This window comes from Chiloscyllium plagiosum, unplaced genomic scaffold, assembly GCF_037043375.1.
Source record: "Chiloscyllium plagiosum isolate Xiang-an unplaced genomic scaffold, Cpla_swu_hap1 HiC_scaffold_9, whole genome shotgun sequence".
NCBI classification, from domain to species: domain Eukaryota; kingdom Metazoa; phylum Chordata; class Chondrichthyes; order Orectolobiformes; family Hemiscylliidae; genus Chiloscyllium; species Chiloscyllium plagiosum.
This window is the reverse complement of record NW_028270147.1, coordinates 2,596,202-2,614,260: the sequence shown is the minus strand read 5'-3', so window position 1 is coordinate 2,614,260 and position 18,059 is coordinate 2,596,202. Positions and strand designations below refer to the sequence as shown.

General features: G+C 45.1%; 1 protein-coding gene across 1 annotated transcript in view; it reads left to right on the top strand.

Moving 5' to 3' along the window:
- The window catches only part of tnni3k (TNNI3 interacting kinase), a 171,431-nt gene that overhangs the window by 84,662 nt on the left and 68,710 nt on the right, over window positions 1–18,059 (top strand). Inside the window, exons 16-18 of the mRNA XM_087990344.1 lie at window positions 1,967–2,161; window positions 10,994–11,098; window positions 12,876–12,928. Of these exons, the coding sequence (XP_087846470.1) occupies window positions 1,967–2,161; window positions 10,994–11,098; window positions 12,876–12,928 (353 nt within the window). The remainder of the gene's footprint in view (window positions 1–1,966; window positions 2,162–10,993; window positions 11,099–12,875; window positions 12,929–18,059) is intronic.

Below are 18,059 nucleotides of genomic sequence, written 5' to 3'. Positions count from 1 at the left end.
CTCACCCTCTGTGTCTGTGCAGTGTTTTGATATTAAGACGTTATTCTTGATGTACAATCATTCCTAACCCACTGCCTCTTTCCACGCTCGCTAATCTCCTCCAGCCAAGCAACCCTCAGAGATACCTTCATTTCTCCAATTCTGAATTCCAGTTGCATAGACCAGTTGTTAATTACTGCAGGATGTGTACCCAGGCCTTCAGCTGCTGAGGAATGTCCTCCTTAAACCCTGACGCTGCCCCCTGCTAAAATCCATCTCTTTAGTGGAATGTTTGGTCACTTGTCTCTTGTCCTATGGTTCCATCTCACAGAGTGACCGATAGTGCTCTGTAAACATTTTGGCATTTTTATTAGGTTGGAGAACTATAACTCTTATAAACTCTTAGACAGGCTAACTTAAAACAGGATCAATTTGGCCAAATTTGAAAAGAAATTAACGGATAAAATTACAAGGATACATTTTACAAACCTGTTTTGTATTTCTTCAAGTTCAGAAGCAGCTAAATGGAGATCCCCCAGACGATGAAAGAAGTTGATTGGGTCGATGCAGAGAATCTGTTTCCTCTGGGGAGGGGGAGAGACCAGAACAAGGGGCAGAACATTCTGATCCGATCCCGGCTGTTCAGGGGGAAGCTCAGGAACCAGCTCCCCCTCCCCACCCCTCCCCCACACACACAGCCCATAGAGGCTTACAATTCTATTCTCCAAAAAGCTGTGGAAGATTGGAGTTCTGTGGCAACATGTGGGCACTCCCTTAGTACTGACCCTCCGACACTGTGGCACTCCCTTAGTACTGACCCTCCGACACTGTGGCACTCCCTTAGTACTGACCCTCCAACAGTGTGGCACTCCCTCAGTACTGATCCTCCAACAGTGTGGCACTCCCTTAGTACTGACCCTCCGACACTGTGGCACTCCCTTAGTACTGACCCTCCAACAGTGTGGCACTCCCTTAGTACTGACCCTCCAACAGTGTGGCACTCCCTCAGTACTGATCCTCCAACAGTGTGGCACTCCCTTAATACTGACTCTCCAACAGTGTGGCACTCCCTTAGTACTGACCCCCCGACAGTGTGGCACTCCCTCAGCATTGACCCTCTGACAGTGTAGCACTCCCTCAGCACTGACCCTCTGACAGTGTGGCACTCCCTCAGTACTGACCCTCCAACAGTGTGGCACTCCCTTAGTACTGACTCTCCAACAGTGTGGCACTCCCTTAGTACTGACCCTCCGACAGTGTGGCACTCCCTCAGCACTGACCCTCTGACAGTGCAGCACTCCCTCAGTACTGACCCTCCAACAGTGTGGCACTCCCTTAGTACTGACTCTCCAACAGTGTGGCACTCCCTTAGTACTGACCCTCCGACAGTGCGGCACTCCCTCAGTACTGACCCTCCGACAGTGCAGCACTCCCTCAGTACTGACTCTGTGACACTCCATCTTGCAGTTGGATGTTTTGAGTAGAGGTTTAGTAAATCTATGTAACAGGGACTGATGGCCACAACAATTGGACTGAGAGATGATTATTTTTGTGAGTATTATGAACTATTTTTAGCTATCGACTGAGTGTTGCTCTTTGGTGCTTGCTTTGTGAATGATGCTGTACAGCAACTCCCCAAGGAGCCTCAGTCTGCACCTTCCAAGCCCACGGCTCCTTCCATCTGGAAAGACAAGGGCAGTGGGTACATGGGAACACCACCCCCTGCAAGTTCCCCTCCAAGCCACTCACCATCCTGACTTGGAAATAAATCAACATTCCTTCACAGTTGCTGGGTGAAAATCCTGGAATTCTCTCCATAACGGCAATGTGGGTCTACTTACAACACATGGTCTGCAGCAGTTCAAGAAGGCAGCTCACCCCCACCTTCTCAAGGGGCTACTAGGGACAGGCGATAAATACTGGCCCAGTCAGTGACACCTGTATCCTGTGAAAAAATTAAAATCCCTTGTTTTTTCTTTGAAATTAGATATCGAGCCAACACATTTTGCTCCAAATCAGACGTGGATATGTTTTGCCGGGAAGTTTCCATCCTCTGCCGCCTGAACCATCCCTGTGTTATCCAGTTTGTTGGTGCCTGCTTAGATGATCCCAGTCAGTTTGCCATCGTGACACAGTTCATCTCAGGAGGATCCTTGTTCTCCTTATTACATGAGCAGAAAAGGTAAAATCTCTCCTTGCTCACGCCCTCCTGGTGTTGTATTGTAGAGGAGGCAATTTCACCCAACTTACTTGTTCCTGCCCTTCAAACAATCTATCCAATTGCTCCCTGTCTCTCCCCATATGCCTGTGAATGTTTCCCTTTCCAATATTATCCATTTTCCTTTTGAAATTTATTAATGAGTCTGCTTCTACCTCCCTCCCTCCAGGCAGTGCATCTTGCAACTTGCTGTAAAAAATGTTCTTGGCCCTCCAGGTCTTCTGCTAATTCTCCTCAACTTGTGTCTGTCAGACTGTCCTGCTGCGTATGGCAATCACAGTACACATCAATAAAAGAGAATTCCCTGAAGCCAGTGAAAATGACTGAAGGGCAAGTTTTCACTTGTTACAACTATTCTTGGAAAAGAATCAAACTGCACCAAAACATTAATTAACAGGCAAATTGTAATTCATACTGATGCTTCACTCTGTGCCTGAATGCTCTATCTGCAAGAAAGGATGCCATTCTCACAATTACTCCACATTCTCCAGCAGTGGCTCATAGCTTACCCCTAGACCAGCTCGGAACATCCAGAATCTTCCACTCATCCTTCCAGTCACTGAGCCATACAGCACGGAAACAGACCCTTCCATCCAACCAGTTCATGCTGAACATAATCCCAAAGTAAACTCGTCTGTTCCTGGATCATATCCTTCCAAACCATTCCTATTCATGTATCGATCCTTTAAACACTGTAACTGCACCCACATTCACCCACATCCACCCACATCCACCCACAACCACCACTTCCCCACAAAGGTGAATCATCCTCTGTGTAAAAAAAGTTGCCTCTTATGTCATTTTTAAATCTCTCTTCTCTTACCTTAAAAATGTGCCCCGTTGTCTTGAAACCCCCCCATCCCAGGGAAAAGACGACTACCCTTAACTCTGTCTCGACCTCTCATTTTTTTAGAAACTTTTATCAGGTTGCCTGTCAACCACCTACACTCCAGTGAAAGAGGTTCCAACCAATCCAGCCTTTCTTTAGAACACAAACCTTCCACACATGGCAACATCCTGGGAAATCTTTGCTGAGCTCTCGCCAGCTTAATAATATCCTACACAGTATTCCAGAAAAGGCATCACCAATGTCCTGTACAACCTCAATATGACTTTCCAACTCCTATACTCAAAGGACTGTGCAATAAAGGCAAGCATGCCAAATGCCTTTTTAATCACTTGCACCCCTAGATCCCTCTGTTCTACCTAAGGCCCAACCATTAATTGTATAAGCTCTAGCCTTGTTTTACGAGTCTGCAATAGCTTGCATTTATTCAGATTGAACTCCATCTGCCATTTTTCAGCCCATTGATCCATTTGATCAAGATCCCTTTGTAACCTTAGAAAACCTTCTTCACTGTCTACTATGCTGCCAATTTTGATGTTGTCCACAAACTTACTAATCATGCCTTCGATATTCTCATCTAAATCATTTATATAAATGACAATAAGAGGATCCAGAACTGAGCCCTGAGGAACCTGCCTGACATTTCACAGCCTCCTCACAAGGCTCAATTCTCAAGGTTCCTGAGCCCTTCACCCGGTTTAGTCAGAGCTGGTCAAACTGCTTTGTCCAGAGATAGGTTTGTTTCTGCTCCTCATTATTTTCTTTCAGAACAGAAAAGATGACTGTTCCTGGAAGAGTTGCAAATCCTTTCCACCCTTTTCTCAGCAGTTTTCCTTCTGTCTGTCAGCTTCTATCAGAGCTAAACACTGCTGCAACTCAACATTTGTTTCCTCTTTACTCAACTCCCCATCCCCATGGGACCCTGAACACGTGGACTCTTCTCCAAACTGAGGTGTTTACCAGGAATTCATAAGATCATAACAATTCGGAACAGGAGGAGGCCATTCAGCCCCTTGAGCCTGCTCCACCATTCAATAGGATCATGGCTGATTCAACATTCCTCACATCCACTTTCCTGCCTTTGCTCGTAAGACAATCCCTACATCTCAGGGATCATCCCAAACGAGCCTTCTCTGAACTGCTTCCAATGAAATGATATTGTTTCCTAAATAAGGGGACCAAAACTGCTCACAGTACTCTGATATGGCCTCCCCAGTACCTTGTACAGTTGCAGTAAGCCTTCCCTATCCTTATACTCCAACCCCCTTGAAATAAGGGCCAACATTCCATTACCCTTCCTGATCACCTGCTGCCCTTGGGTGCTAGCTCTCTGTGTTTCATGTACAGGTTCCCCAAGTCCCTTTGTGTTTCAGCTTTCTGCAGGTTTTCTCCATTTACATAATATCCTGTACCTTTATTCTCCCTTCCAAAATGAAAAACTTCTTATTTTCCCACGTTATACTCCGTGTGCCACTGTATTGCCCACTTACCTAACCTATTTCAAACTTACTCAACCTGTCTGTCAACTGTTTGTATTCCTCTCACAACCTTCCATTCCACCTGTTTTTATGCCATCTGCCGGATGTAGCTGCAGTATATTCGCTTCCTTCCTCCCAGTCATTAATGTATATTGTTAACAGTTGGGGTACCAGCACAGACCCCTATGGAAACCCATTGGTCACGGGTCATCAATCTGAAAAAGGCCCCCTTATCCCCACTCGTATTTCCTGTCCAGGAGTTAATTCCATATTCATGCCAATGCACTTCCTCCATCACTGTGTTCTCTTACCTTTTGTGACCTTCTGTGATGTACCTTGTCAAATGACTTCTGGAAGAATAAATATATCATGTCTACTGGTTCCCCTCTATCTATTCTGGTTGAGACTTCCTCGAAAAACTCTAATAAATTACTCAGACATGATTTCCCTTCCATGAAGCCATGCTGACTGTGTTTGTTAGATAAGGATTTTCCAAATGTTCTGCTATTACTTCCTTAATAATTGATTCCAATACTTCTCCAACAATAGATATTAGGCTAATTGGCCTACAGGTACATAGAACATAGAACATTACAGCACAGTACAGGCCCTTCAGCCCTCAATGTTGTGCCGCCCTGTCATACCAATCTGAAGCCCATCCCACCTACACTATTCCATGTACATCCATATGTTTGTCCAATGACAACTTAAATGCACTTAAACTTGGCGAATCTACTACCGTTGCAGGCAAAGCATTCCATACAACATCGTGGGCTGAAGGCCCTGTACTGTGCTGTATTGTTCTATGTCCTATGTTCTATGTACCCTTACTACTCTCTGTTTTTTATCTCCCTCCCTTTTTGAATAGAGGTGTCACATTAACAGCTTCCCAATCCTGCAGTACCTCTTTAGGATCCAGCAAGTTGTGGAAAATTAAAACCAATTAGAACCATCCACTCTTTCTGTATTCAATCTTCTCCTTCACTTTGAATTTAAGGAGACATTTCAAAGTATCTCACAAAATGCGACATCCACGTGACACTGGAAAGAGTTTCTGTTTATTTATTCTTCCGAAACACATCACTACTTCCAACAATCTGTTTTGAATCTTCCATTAGTTTCTCCAATCTGTCCACCTAACTGACGTTTCTCAACTCTGGTGAATCTCCTCTGCACCTTCTCCAGGTTAAGGATGGTCAATAAAGGGTGGCCTATCCAGCAATCTCCACATTCCACAAAGGAATTAAAGCAACTGGGATGAATTAGTGAATATTAAAAGTTTAGTGTGACATATTGCTTTTCAGGTTTAATGTTTCGATTTACAAAACCAAGGATGCCTTGAGCTTTCACTATCAGGAGACAATATTTTCGTGTTGGCTTTGGGACACCTCCCACCAGTTTCTATCCGAGTGTAAGGGCCTTGCCCAGGTGGCCAGCAGGGGGCAGCTGGACTCTCCCCATGAGCATGACCTGGAGGGAACTAGAGCAAATCTGGCAAACACACCTCCAGTCGGGTTCACTTGGCGACTTGCTGTTTGTGGGCACATTGCTCCGCTACACCTCATGTGGGAAGTCGTGTGGTATTTGAGATGTGATAAAGCCAAGAGAATTTTACTTTTAACCATTGTCCACCACGATTGAACCTGAAAACCCTGCCCAATGTCTTGCAGCTTTTTATTGTCATTGCTTAGGTTTTGGCCAAATGGTTGATGTTTTCACTGCTTTTGAGGCGCTCACCTTTCTTAGTTCTACAGTCATTCGTTCAAATATTCTGACAAAACAAATCTGAAGCAAAAACAGAAATTGCTGGAGAAACTCATGAAGTCTGGCAGCATCTATGGAGAGAAAGCAAAATTAACTGAAGGAATTGTAATGAAGCATCACTGGGCCTGAAACATTGATTCTGCTTTCTCCCCACAGACGCTGCCACACCTGCAGAGTTTCTCCAGCAATTTCGGCTTTTAATCCAATGCTGTTGTGATGTATCTCTCATCTTTCCACCTCCATATACCTCAAGACAAAGTTTGTGAGAAGATTTGTAGCTCGGGTGCTCATTGTTGTGATTCTGTTCGCCGAGCTGGAAATTTGTGTTGCAAACGTTTCGTCCCTTGTCCAGATGACATCCTCAGTGCTTGGGAGCCTCCTGTGAAGCGCTTCTGTGATGTTTCCTTCGGCATTTATAGTGGCCTGTCCCTGCCGCTTCCGGTTGTCAGTTTCAGCTGTCCGCTGTAGTGGCCGGTATATTGGGTCCAGGTCGATGTGTTTGTTGATGGAGTTTGTGGATGAATTCCCTGGCTGTTCTTTGTTTGGCTTGCCCTATAATGGTAGTGTTGTCCCAGTCGAATTCATGTTGCTTGTCGTCTGCGTGTGTGGCTACGAAGGATAGCTGGTCGTGTCGTTTCGTGGCTAGTTGATGTTCATGTATGCGGATTGTTAGCTGTCTTCCTGTTTGTCCTATATAGTGTTTTGTGCAGTCCTTGCATGGGATTTTGTACACTACATTAGTTTTGCTCATGCTGGGTATCGGGTCCTTCGTTCTGGTGAGTTGTTGTCTGAGGGTGGCTGTTGGTTTGTGTGCTGTTATGAGTCCTAGTGGTCGCAGTAATCTGGCTGTCAGTTCTGAGATGCTCCTGATGTATGGTAGTCTGGCTAGTCCTTTGGGTTGTGGTATGTCCTCATTCCGTTGTCTTTCTCTTAGGCATCTGTTGATGAAGTTGCGCAGGTATCCGTTTTTGGCGAATACCTTGTATAGGTGTTCCTCTTCCTCATTTTGCAGTTCTGGTGTGCTGCAGTGTGTTGTGGCCCTTTTGAATAGTGTCTTGATGCAACTTCTTTTGTGTGTGTTGGGGTGGTTACTTTCATAGTTTAGGACTTGGTCTGTGTGTGTGGCTTTCCTGTATACCTTTGTGGTGAATTCTCCGTTCGGTGTTCTCTGTACCATCACGTCTAGGAATGGGAGTTGGTTGTCCTTTTCTTCCTCTCTCGTGAATCGGATTCCTGTGAGTGTGGCGTTGATGATCCGGTGTGTTTTCTCTATTTCCGTGTTTTTAATGATTACAAAGGTGTCATCAACATATCTGACCCAGAGTTTGGGTTGAATTTGTGGTAGGACTGTTTGTTCTCATCTTTGCATTACCGCTTCTGCTATGAGTCCAGAGATTGGTGAGCCCATGGGTGTGCCGTTGATTTGTTCGTATATCTGGTTGTTGAATGTGAAGTGTGTTGTGAGGCACAGGTCCAGTAGTTTGAGTATGCTGTCTTTGTTGATAGGTTCCACGTCCTGTTGTCTGTTATGTCTGTTCAGCAGGTTGGCTATTGTTTCTCTGGCTAGGGTTTTGTCGATAGAGGTGAACAGTGCCGTTACACCGAATGAGACCATGGTTTCTTCCTTGTCTATGTGTATATTTCTGATGATGTCCAAGAATTCCTGTGTTGATTGTATAGAGTGTCTGGATCCGCTGCTCAGGTGTTTCAGTTTCTGCTGTAGTTCTTTAGCCAGTTTGTGTGATGGTGTCCCTGGGAGTGATACTATGGGTCTGAGTGGGATGTCTGGTTTGTGCACTTCAGGTAGTCCAAAGAATCTGGGGCTGTTGTTGCTTTCCGGTTTCATTCTCTGTAGGTCAGACCTGGTTATCTGTCCGTTTTTTTGTAGGTTCCTCAGTGTGTTGTTTATCCTATTGGTGAGCTGTGGGGTGGGGTCAAACTCCCTCTTTTGGTAGGTGTTGGTATCTGCAAGTAGTTGTTGTGCTTTTTGGATGTACTCTGCTTTGTCCAGGATGACCGTCATTCTGCCTTTGTCTGCTGGTAGTATGATTATGTTCTTATCGTTTCTTAGTGATTTTAGTGCTTCCCTCTCCTTGGTATTGAGGTTATGTGTTTGTCTTTTCCTTGTTATCAGGGGTACGATACTTCGTCTCACTGTTTGTTGTGTCTCTTCTGTTACTCCATTGTTCCTGAGTGTGCATTCTAGTGCTGCTAGGAAGTCTGCTGTCTTGGCGTCCCTGTGGTTGTAGTTGAGTCCCTTGGCCAGTATTGTTCTTTCCGTGTCTGTGAGCTGTCTGTGGGAGAGGTTTCTAACCCAGGTGTGTGTTGTGGTGTCCTCTCTGTTGTGTGTTAGTTTGGCCATTTTTTCTTTTAGTGCCGTTTTTTTGCGGTGTGTTGTCCTGTTCTGTCCTATGGTAACGGCCTATTCTATGGTCCGGGTCCATTCACGATTAGTGGTTTTTGAAATTAACGACTTTTGGCGTGCAATTTCTTGTCTGTATTTGTGAAGTCTGTTGTGAAGGACAAGCCACACTACTATACATCAGGAGCATCTCAGAACTGACAGCCAGATTACTGCGACCACTAGGACTTATAACAGCACACAAACCAACAGCCACCCTCAGACAACAACTCACCAGAACGAAGGACCCGATACCCAGCATGAGCAAAACTAATGTAGTGTACAAAATCCCATGCAAGGACTGCACAAAACACTACATAGGACAAACAGAAAGACAGCTAACGATCCGCATCCATGAACATCAACTAGCCACGAAACGACATCACCAGCTATCCTTAGTAGCCACACACGCAGACGACAAGCAACATGAATTTGACTGGGACAACACTACCATTGTAGGGCAAGCAAAACAAAGAACAGCCAGGGAATTCCTAGAAGCATGGCATTCATCCACAAACTCCATCAACAAACACATCGACCTGGACCCAATATACCGGCCACTACAGCGGACAGCTGAAACTGACAACCGGAAGCGGCAGGGACAGACCACTATAAATGCTGGAGGAAACATCACAGAAGCGCTTCACAGGAGGCTCCCAAGCACTGAGGATGTCACCTAGACAGGGGACGAAACGTTTGCAACAAAGATTTCCAGCTCGGCGAACAGAACCCCAATACCTCAAGACAACCTGAAACTCTGACACCACCCTAACTTGCTTTGAGCATTGTTCAACCATCACCATTGTACTCAGTGATCTACATTGGCTGTCAGTTCATTTCAGTTTTAAACTGTTCATCTTTGCCTCCAATTCCTTCCTTCTCCTCACCTCTCCCTTTCTTTCTAATTTCCTCCAGCTTCACGTCAGTTTGAGATCTCAGAGCGTCTCCTGTTCTGGCTTCTCACACATCCCAGATCTTCATCACTCAGACCACTGGCAGCTGTGCTATATCGACCTGAGCCCAAAGCTCTACAATTCCCTCCCTAACGTATGAAATGTGTTGCCGGGAAATAAGGTGGAGCTAAGTTCAATTGAGACATTCAAGAGGGAATTGGCTATGTTTTTGGACAGTAATAGTGTGCAAGGATGTGGGGAGAAGGCAGGAGACTGGCATTGGGTAACAGAGCTTGCACGATGGGATGAATGGTCTCATTCTGTGCCATATTAATTCTATAAACGTGTTCACTCCTCCACCTCTAATTCTCCTCCTTTGAGACATTCTTATAACTGCTCTCATAAATCGAGCTTTTGCTCAGCTGTCCTTATGCCTCCTTATTAGCTTTTATTGGGAGAGGGATTGAGTTTTGGAACCATGAGGTTATGCTGCAGCTGCACAAAACTCTGGTGCGGCCGCACTTGGAGTATTGCGTACAGTTCTGGTCACCACATTATAGGAAGGATGTGGAAGCTTTGGAAAGGGTGCAGAGGAGATTTAGAACATAGAACATAGAAGAATACAGCGCAGTACAGGCCCTTTGGCCCTCGATGTTGTGCCGATCCAAGCCCACCTAACCTATACTAACCCACTATCCTCCATATACCTATCCAATGCCCGCTTAAATGCCCATAAAGAGGGAGAGTCCACCACTGCTACTGGCAGGGCATTCCATGAACTTACGACTCGCTGAGTGAAGAACCTACCCCTAACTTCAGTCCTATATCTACCCCCCCTTAATTTAAAGCTATGCCCTCTTGTAATACCCGACTCCATACGCGGGAAAAGGTTCACACTGTCAACCCTATCTAACCCCCTAATCATCTTGTACACCTCAATCAAGTCACCCCTAAACCGTCTTTTCTCTAATGAAAACAGCCCCAAGTGTCTCAGTCTTTCCTCATACGATTTGCCAGGATGTTGCCTGGTCTGGAGGGAAGGTCTTACGAGGAAAGGCTGAGGGAACTGAGGCTGTTTTCATTGGAGAGAAGAAGGTTGAGAGGTGACTTAATTAAGACGTATAAGATAATCAGTGGACAGTGAGAGCCTTTTATCGTGAGGTCATTGGATAAACACATGGATGAGAATGGAATAGTGTCGGTTAGATGGGCTTCAGATTGGTTTCACAGGTCAGCACAACATCAAGGGCCGAAGGGCCTGTGCTGCGCTGTAATGTTCTATGTTCTATGTTCTATGTTATGCGTCACACCTTTGATTGACTATGTTCCCATGAAGCACCTCGGAATGTTAAAGACACAAGTGATTATTTGCATCTTCCAGTTTTCCTTGTTATATTGCCATTTGATCCACAGAATCATCGATCTACAATCCAAATTAATGATCGCTATTGATGTGGCCAAAGGCATGGAATACCTTCACAACCTGACTCAACCAATCATACACCGAGATCTCAACAGGTACGCTAAGCTCGGCCTCGGGGTCTGGGGAGAGTGCTTCATCTGCCCTGAGATCACTTAAATCCTGCCCTCAGCCTTGTTCGCAAAGCCCAGAATTGTTGCACATATTAATGCTGGCATGAATAAACTTGCAGAATAGGTTTGTAATTGGTGAATGAATTTCAGTGTCAGAGATTGTGCGCTGGTGCATGGGCAGGAAGGGTAAGGAGGTCACAAACGACGTGCAGTGTAAGAGCCGAATTGGAGTAGAGGAACAGAAGGATTGAGGGGTGCAGAAGGGACATAGCTTAAACTTAAGGGCTTCCATTCAATATCAAGATGAGGAGGTCACGAGATGTTGAAAATCTGTCCCTATGAAAGCAGTAGAGACTGCATCGTTAAATATATTGAAGGCCGAGGTACGTAGATTGTTGACTCACTGCAGAGTCAAAGTTTGTTGGGGATAGGCAGGAGTGTGGATTGTGTGAAGCCACAATTAGATAGCCATGATCTTATTAAATCATGCTTAAGGCGACTCCTGTTTCTAATCCAAGTGTTCATGAGCACTCGGCATGAGAAGAACTGGCACGTAAAACAAACAGAACCGGGGATCATTTCCAAACCGAGAGAATAGAAAAGTAAATATGATATGTTTGGCTTGGATGTAGGGGAAAGTGGGATGTTGGAGAACAGAGTCAAGAGTGTGGTGCTGGAAAAGCACAGCAGGTCAGGCAGCACCCGAGGAGCAGGAGAATCGACATTTTGGACATTCCTGATGAAGGGCTTATGCCCGAAATGTCGATTCTCCTGCTCCTCAGATGTTGCCTGACCTGCTGTGCTTTTCCAACACCACACTCCCGACTCTGAGCTTGAATGGAGCCTTGATTAGAATCTTTCTGCAGCATACTGAGTGCTTCGGGACCCTGGATTAAGCGTGTGATGATATCATGGAGTTGCACATCACTGGGTATAAATATCATAGTGTGGTCAGCGTTTGAACACTCTAGAATGAGACAGCCTCTTGTGAGTACACCTGAAGAAGGTAAATTAATTCTTACCAATGTCATTGTAACGTTATTGCCTGATATGACTAGCATGTATAGCTGTAGTTAACGTTAATGCAAAATGAATAGTGTTCCTTTGAAGTCAAAGTCCGAGGATAGTTTTTAATTTTGTCTTCCCCTCAGCCAGTTTGTCTCAAACTCAAACTTATAAACCCAAATATTTCTCTCAGAGGGCAGTGAATCTATGGAATACTTTACTGCAGAGGACTGTCGAGGCTGGGTCATTAACTATATTCAAGGCTGAGAGAGAGAGAGATGTTTAATCAGGAAGAGAATCAGGGTAATGGGGAAATGGCAGGAAAGTGGAGTTGAGGATGACCAGGTCAGTCCTGATCTCACTGAATATCAGAGCAGACTGAATGGGCTCAACGGCCTACTTATGCTCATAACCCTTACTGACCTTATGGTGTTATAATGTCATATTAAACCATGTGATCAGAGAAGGGACAGTTTGAGTCTCCATATTAGAAAGAGGATATAGAGGCACCGAAGAGGATTGACAAGGATGACATCAGAACTGGGGACTTACAGTTTCAAACATAACTGATCGAGAAAAGGGAAAGGTCAGGATGACCTGATTGAGGTCTTTACGATTAGCAGAGGTTTTAAATGATTAAATGTATGTAAGATATTTATATTTATGGGGCACTGAGTGCTCTATCTATCAAACTGATGATTCTTACTTAACAATCTATGCATAACATCATGTTTGTCTTTTTTCTTGTGTCTCACAGCCATAACATCCTACTGTACGAAGATGGCCATGCTGTGGTAGCTGATTTTGGAGGTTTGCATTTTGTATTTAAGAATTTGACTGTGACAGGCTTAGGGTTAGGGTTAGGGGTCAGGTTAGGGTTAGAGTTAGGGATACGATTAGGGTAATAGGGTTAGAGTTAGAGTTAGAGTTAGGGATAGGGTTAGGATTAGGGATAGGGTTAAGGATAGGGTTAGGGTTAGGGATAGGGTTAGAGATAGGGTTAGGATTAGGGATAGGAGAAAGTGAGGTCTGCAGATGCTGGAGATCAGAGCTGAAAGTGTGTTGCTGGAAAAGCGCAGCAGGTCAGGCAGCATCCAAGGAGCAGGAGAATCGACGTTTCGGGCATGATTCCTGAAGAAGGGCTCATGCCCGAAATGTCAATTCTCCTGCTCCTTGGATGCTGCCTGACCTGCTGCGCTTTTCCCGCAACACATTTTCAGTTTAGGATTAGGAATAGAATAGTTTTAGGTTTACAGTTAAGGTTAGGCTGAGGCTGTGTCTTATCAAAAAGACTTTATTCAACGAAGCAGGGACTTTTCAACATAGAAATTATACCTGAAAATGGCTCCGATGCCATATTCCTTAGTTACAGCCATCTTCTGTGTGACTTTGACACAGTGGGCATGTCACTGGATTGGCTATTTCTCTGGAGTCATGGGTTGAAATCCTGCCTCAACAGGTGAGGGAGTTAAATTCAATTGATAAATCTGAAACTAGAGTACGTTTGTTTTAATTAGTCACTCATGGGACGTGGGTGTTGTTGGCTGGGCCAACATTTGCCTGTCCCTAGTTGCCCTTGATAAGGTGGCAATGTGTTACCTTCTTGAACCATTGCAGTCTATCAGAGTCCTCTGTTTTCATTCCTGTTTCCTTTCTAGCAGTTGTTACAATGTCATGGCCTACAGGACCATTACACTCAGCAGCTGAGGGTCAACCCCATTGCAGTGGGTTTGGAGCCACATTTAGTCCAGATCAGTTTCTGTTCCTGAAGAGAAAGTCATCCAGATGGGTTTTTACAACAATTAGCAATGTGCTCTTCCTTAGACTCTTAATTCCCAATTTTCATTGGATTCCAATTCCATCATTTGCCATGGTGGGATTTGAACTCCAGTCCCCAGAACATGACCAGAGTCTCTGCAGTAATAGTGTAATGATAATATCACTAAGCCATCACTTTGCCAATGGCGCATGACCATGAAACCATCATCATTTGCGATGATTGTAATTTGTTATATCAGCCTCTTGTTCCCAGTAAAGAAGGAAATCTGCTGTCCTTACCTGCTCTGTGACTCCAGATCTATAGCAATGTGTGAATTTGTACTGCCCTCTGAACTGACCCTGCAAGCCGCTCAGCTCAAGGGAAAGTTCAGGTGGCAAGGAAATGTTAGCCCTGTCAACGCTGTCCACATTCCATGGAGGAATAAATCAAAGGAAAATCTCATTATAATTCACCCCGACATACCCCCAGTGGTTTGGAAACTTGCCAATGTAACACGTTTATTTAATAAAAGAAGGCGCTAGAAGTAAGTAACAATTAGCTTAACAAATCATTGCGAAAATGCTAGTCTGTTATAAAGGAAATGAGAGCAGAGCATTTAGAAATGCACAGTATGTCCAAGCAGAGGTAGCATGGCTTCATGAAGGGGATATCATGCCTGTTACCAAAATTCATTGAAGAGCTAGCAAGCAGGATAAATAAAGGGGAAGCAGTGGATGTAATATAGTTGGATTTTCAGAAGGTGTTTAATGTGATACCAAACGTTAGGCTCATGGTAGTGGAGGTAGTTTATCAGCAAGGATTCAGGGTTAGCTAACAAATAGAAGCTCGAGAGTTTGGATATATTGAACATTGTACAGTACAGTGCAGGAACATGCCCTTCGCCCCACCATGTCTCTGCCGACCACAATCTCATTCTGAACAAATCCCATTGTACAAGGTCTGTCTCCCTCTATTTCCTGCCTGTCTAAATACCCTTAAATGTTGTTATCATATCAGCTTCTCACATCTCCCCTGGCAGCACTTTCCAGGCATCTATCACCTTCTGTGGAAAAAACTTGCCTCCTATATCTCCTCTAAACTTTCCCCTCTCACCGTAAACCTGTACCCTCTAGTATTTGATCTTTCCACCCTGGGAAGAAGACTCTGACTAGCCATCCTACCCATGCCTCCCGTTAGTTTATGTACATCAGCTTACCTCTCAGCATCTGACACTCTAGAGAGGACAATCCACATTTGACCAATCTCTCCTTGTAGTTAATACCCTCCAATCCATGCCATATCCTGGTAAACCTCCTTAACTACCTCTCCAAAGCCTCAACATCCTTCCAAAAATGTGGAGACCAGAACTAGAACATAGAACATAGAACATAGAACATAGAACAATACAGCACAGAACAGGCCCTTCGGCCCACGATGTTGTGCCGAACTTCTAACCTAGATTAAGTACCTATCCAAATGCCGCTTAAAGGTCGCCAATGATTCCGACTCTACCACTCCCACGGGCAGCGCATTCCATGCCCCCACCACTCTCTGGATAAAGAACCCACCCCTGACATCTCCCCTATACCTTCCACCCTTCACCTTAAATTTATGTCCCCTTGTAACACTCTGTTGTACCCGGGGAAAAAGTTTCTGACTGTCTACTCTATCTATTCCTCTGATCATCTTATAAACCTCTATCAAGTCACCCCTCATCCTTCGCCGTTCCAACGAGAAAAGGCCGAGAACTCTCAACCTATCCTCGTACGACTTCCTCTCCATTCCAGGCAACATCCTGGTAAATCTTCTCTGCACCCTCTCCAAAGCTTCCACATCTTTCCTAAAGTGAGGCGACCAGAACTGCACACAGTACTCCAACTGTGGCCTAACCAAAGTCCTGTACAGCTGCAACATCACTTCACGACTCTTGAATTCAATCCCTCTGCTAATGAACGATAATACTCCATAGGCCTTCTTACAAACTCTATCCACCTGAGTGGCAACCTTCAAAGATCTATGTACATAGACCCCAAGATCCCTCTGTTCCTCCACCTGACTAAGAACCCTACCATTAACCCTGTATTCCGCATTCTTATTTGTTCTTCCAAAATGGACAACCTCACACTTGGCAGGGTTGAACTCCATCTGCCACTCCTCAGCCCAGCTCTGCATCATATCTAAGTCCCTCTGCAGCCGACAACAGCCCTCCTCACTGTCCACAACTCCACCTATCTTCGTATCATCTGCAAATTTACTGACCCACCCTTCGACTCCCTCATCTAAGTCATTAATAAAAATTACAAACAGCAGAGGACCCAGAACTGATCCCTGCGGAACTCCACTTGTAACTGGGCTCCAGGCTGAATATTTACCATCTACCACCACTCTCTGCCTTCGACCGGTTAGCCAGTTTTCTATCCAATTGGCCAAATTTCCCTCTATCCCATGCCTCCTGACTTTCCGCATAAGCCTACCATGGGGAACCTTATCAAATGCCTTACTAAAATCCATGTACACTACATCCACTGCTCTTCCCTCATCCACATGCTTGGTCACCTCCTCGAAGAATTCAATAAGACTTGTAAGGCAAGACCTACCCTGCACAAATCCGTGCTGGCTGTCCCTAATCAAGCAGTGTCTTTCCAGATACTCATAAATCCTATCCCTCAGTACCCTTTCCATTACTTTGCCTACCACAGAAGTAAGACTAACAGGCCTGTAATTCCCGGGGTTATCCCTATTCCCTTTTTTGAACAGGGGCACAACATTCGCTACTCTCCAGTCCCCTGGTACCACCCCCGTTGCCAGTGAAGACGAGAAGATCATTGCCAACGGTACTGCAATTTCCTCTCTTGCTTCCCACATAATCCTAGGATATATCCCGTCAGGCCCGGGGGACTTGTCTATCCTCAAGTTGTTCAAAATGTCCAACACATCTTCCTTCCTAACAGGTATCTCTTCTAGCTTACCAGTCCATTTCACACTCTCCTCTTCTACAATACGGTCCCTCTCGTTCGTAAATACTGAAGAGAAGTACTTGTTCAAGACCTCTCCTATCTCTTCCGACTCAATACACAGTCTCCCACTACTGTCCTTGATCGGACCTACCCTCGTTCTCGTCATTCTCAGGTTTCTCACATACGCATAAAATGCCTTGGGGTTATCCTTGATCCTATCCGCCAACGATTTTTCATGCCCTCTCTTAGCTCTCCTAATCCCTTTCTTCAGGTCCCTTCTGGCTATCCTGTATCCCTCCACTGCTCTGTCTGAATCCTGTTTCCTCAACCTTATGTAAGCCTCCTTCTTCCTCTTTACCAGACATTCAACCTCTCTCGTCAACCAAGGCTCCCTCACACGACCATTTCTTTCCTGCCTGATAGGTACATACATATCATGGACACGTCGTATCTGCTCTTTGAAAAAGTTCCACATTTCCACCACATCCTTCCCTGACAGCCTATGCTCCCAACGTATGCTCCTCAAATCCTGCCTTACAGCATCGTAATTTCCCTTCCCCCAATTATAAAATCTACCTTGTTGTGCGCACCTATCTCTCTCCATAACCAAGGTGAAAGTCACAGAATTGTGGTCACCATCACCAAAATGTTCACCCACTAACAAGCCCACCACTTGTCCCGGTTCATTACCGAGTACCAAATCCAATATGGCCTCCCCTCTGGTTGGACAATCTACATACTGCGTTAGAAAAGCTTCCTGGACACACTGCACAAACACCGCCCCATCCAATCTACTTGATCTAAAGAGCTTCCAATCAATATTTGGGAAGTTGAAGTCGCCCATGACTACGACCCTGTGGCTTCTGCACCTTTCCAAAATCTGTTTCCCAATCTGTTTCTCCACATCTCTGCTGCTATTGGGGGGCCTATAGTAAACACCCAACAAGGTGACTGCACCTTTCCTATTTCTGACTTCAGCCCATACTACCTCCAGAGGCAGATCCCCCTCAAACTTCCTTTCTGCAGCCGTTATACCATTTCTAATTAGCAATGCCACCCCCCCTCCTTTTTTCCCACCCTCCCTAATCTTACTGAAACACCTGTAACCAGGAACCTCCAACAGCCATTCCTGTCCCACATCTATCCACGTTTCCGTGATGGCCACAACATCGTAGTCCCAGGTACCGATCCACGCCTTAAGTTCACCCACCTTATTTCTGATACT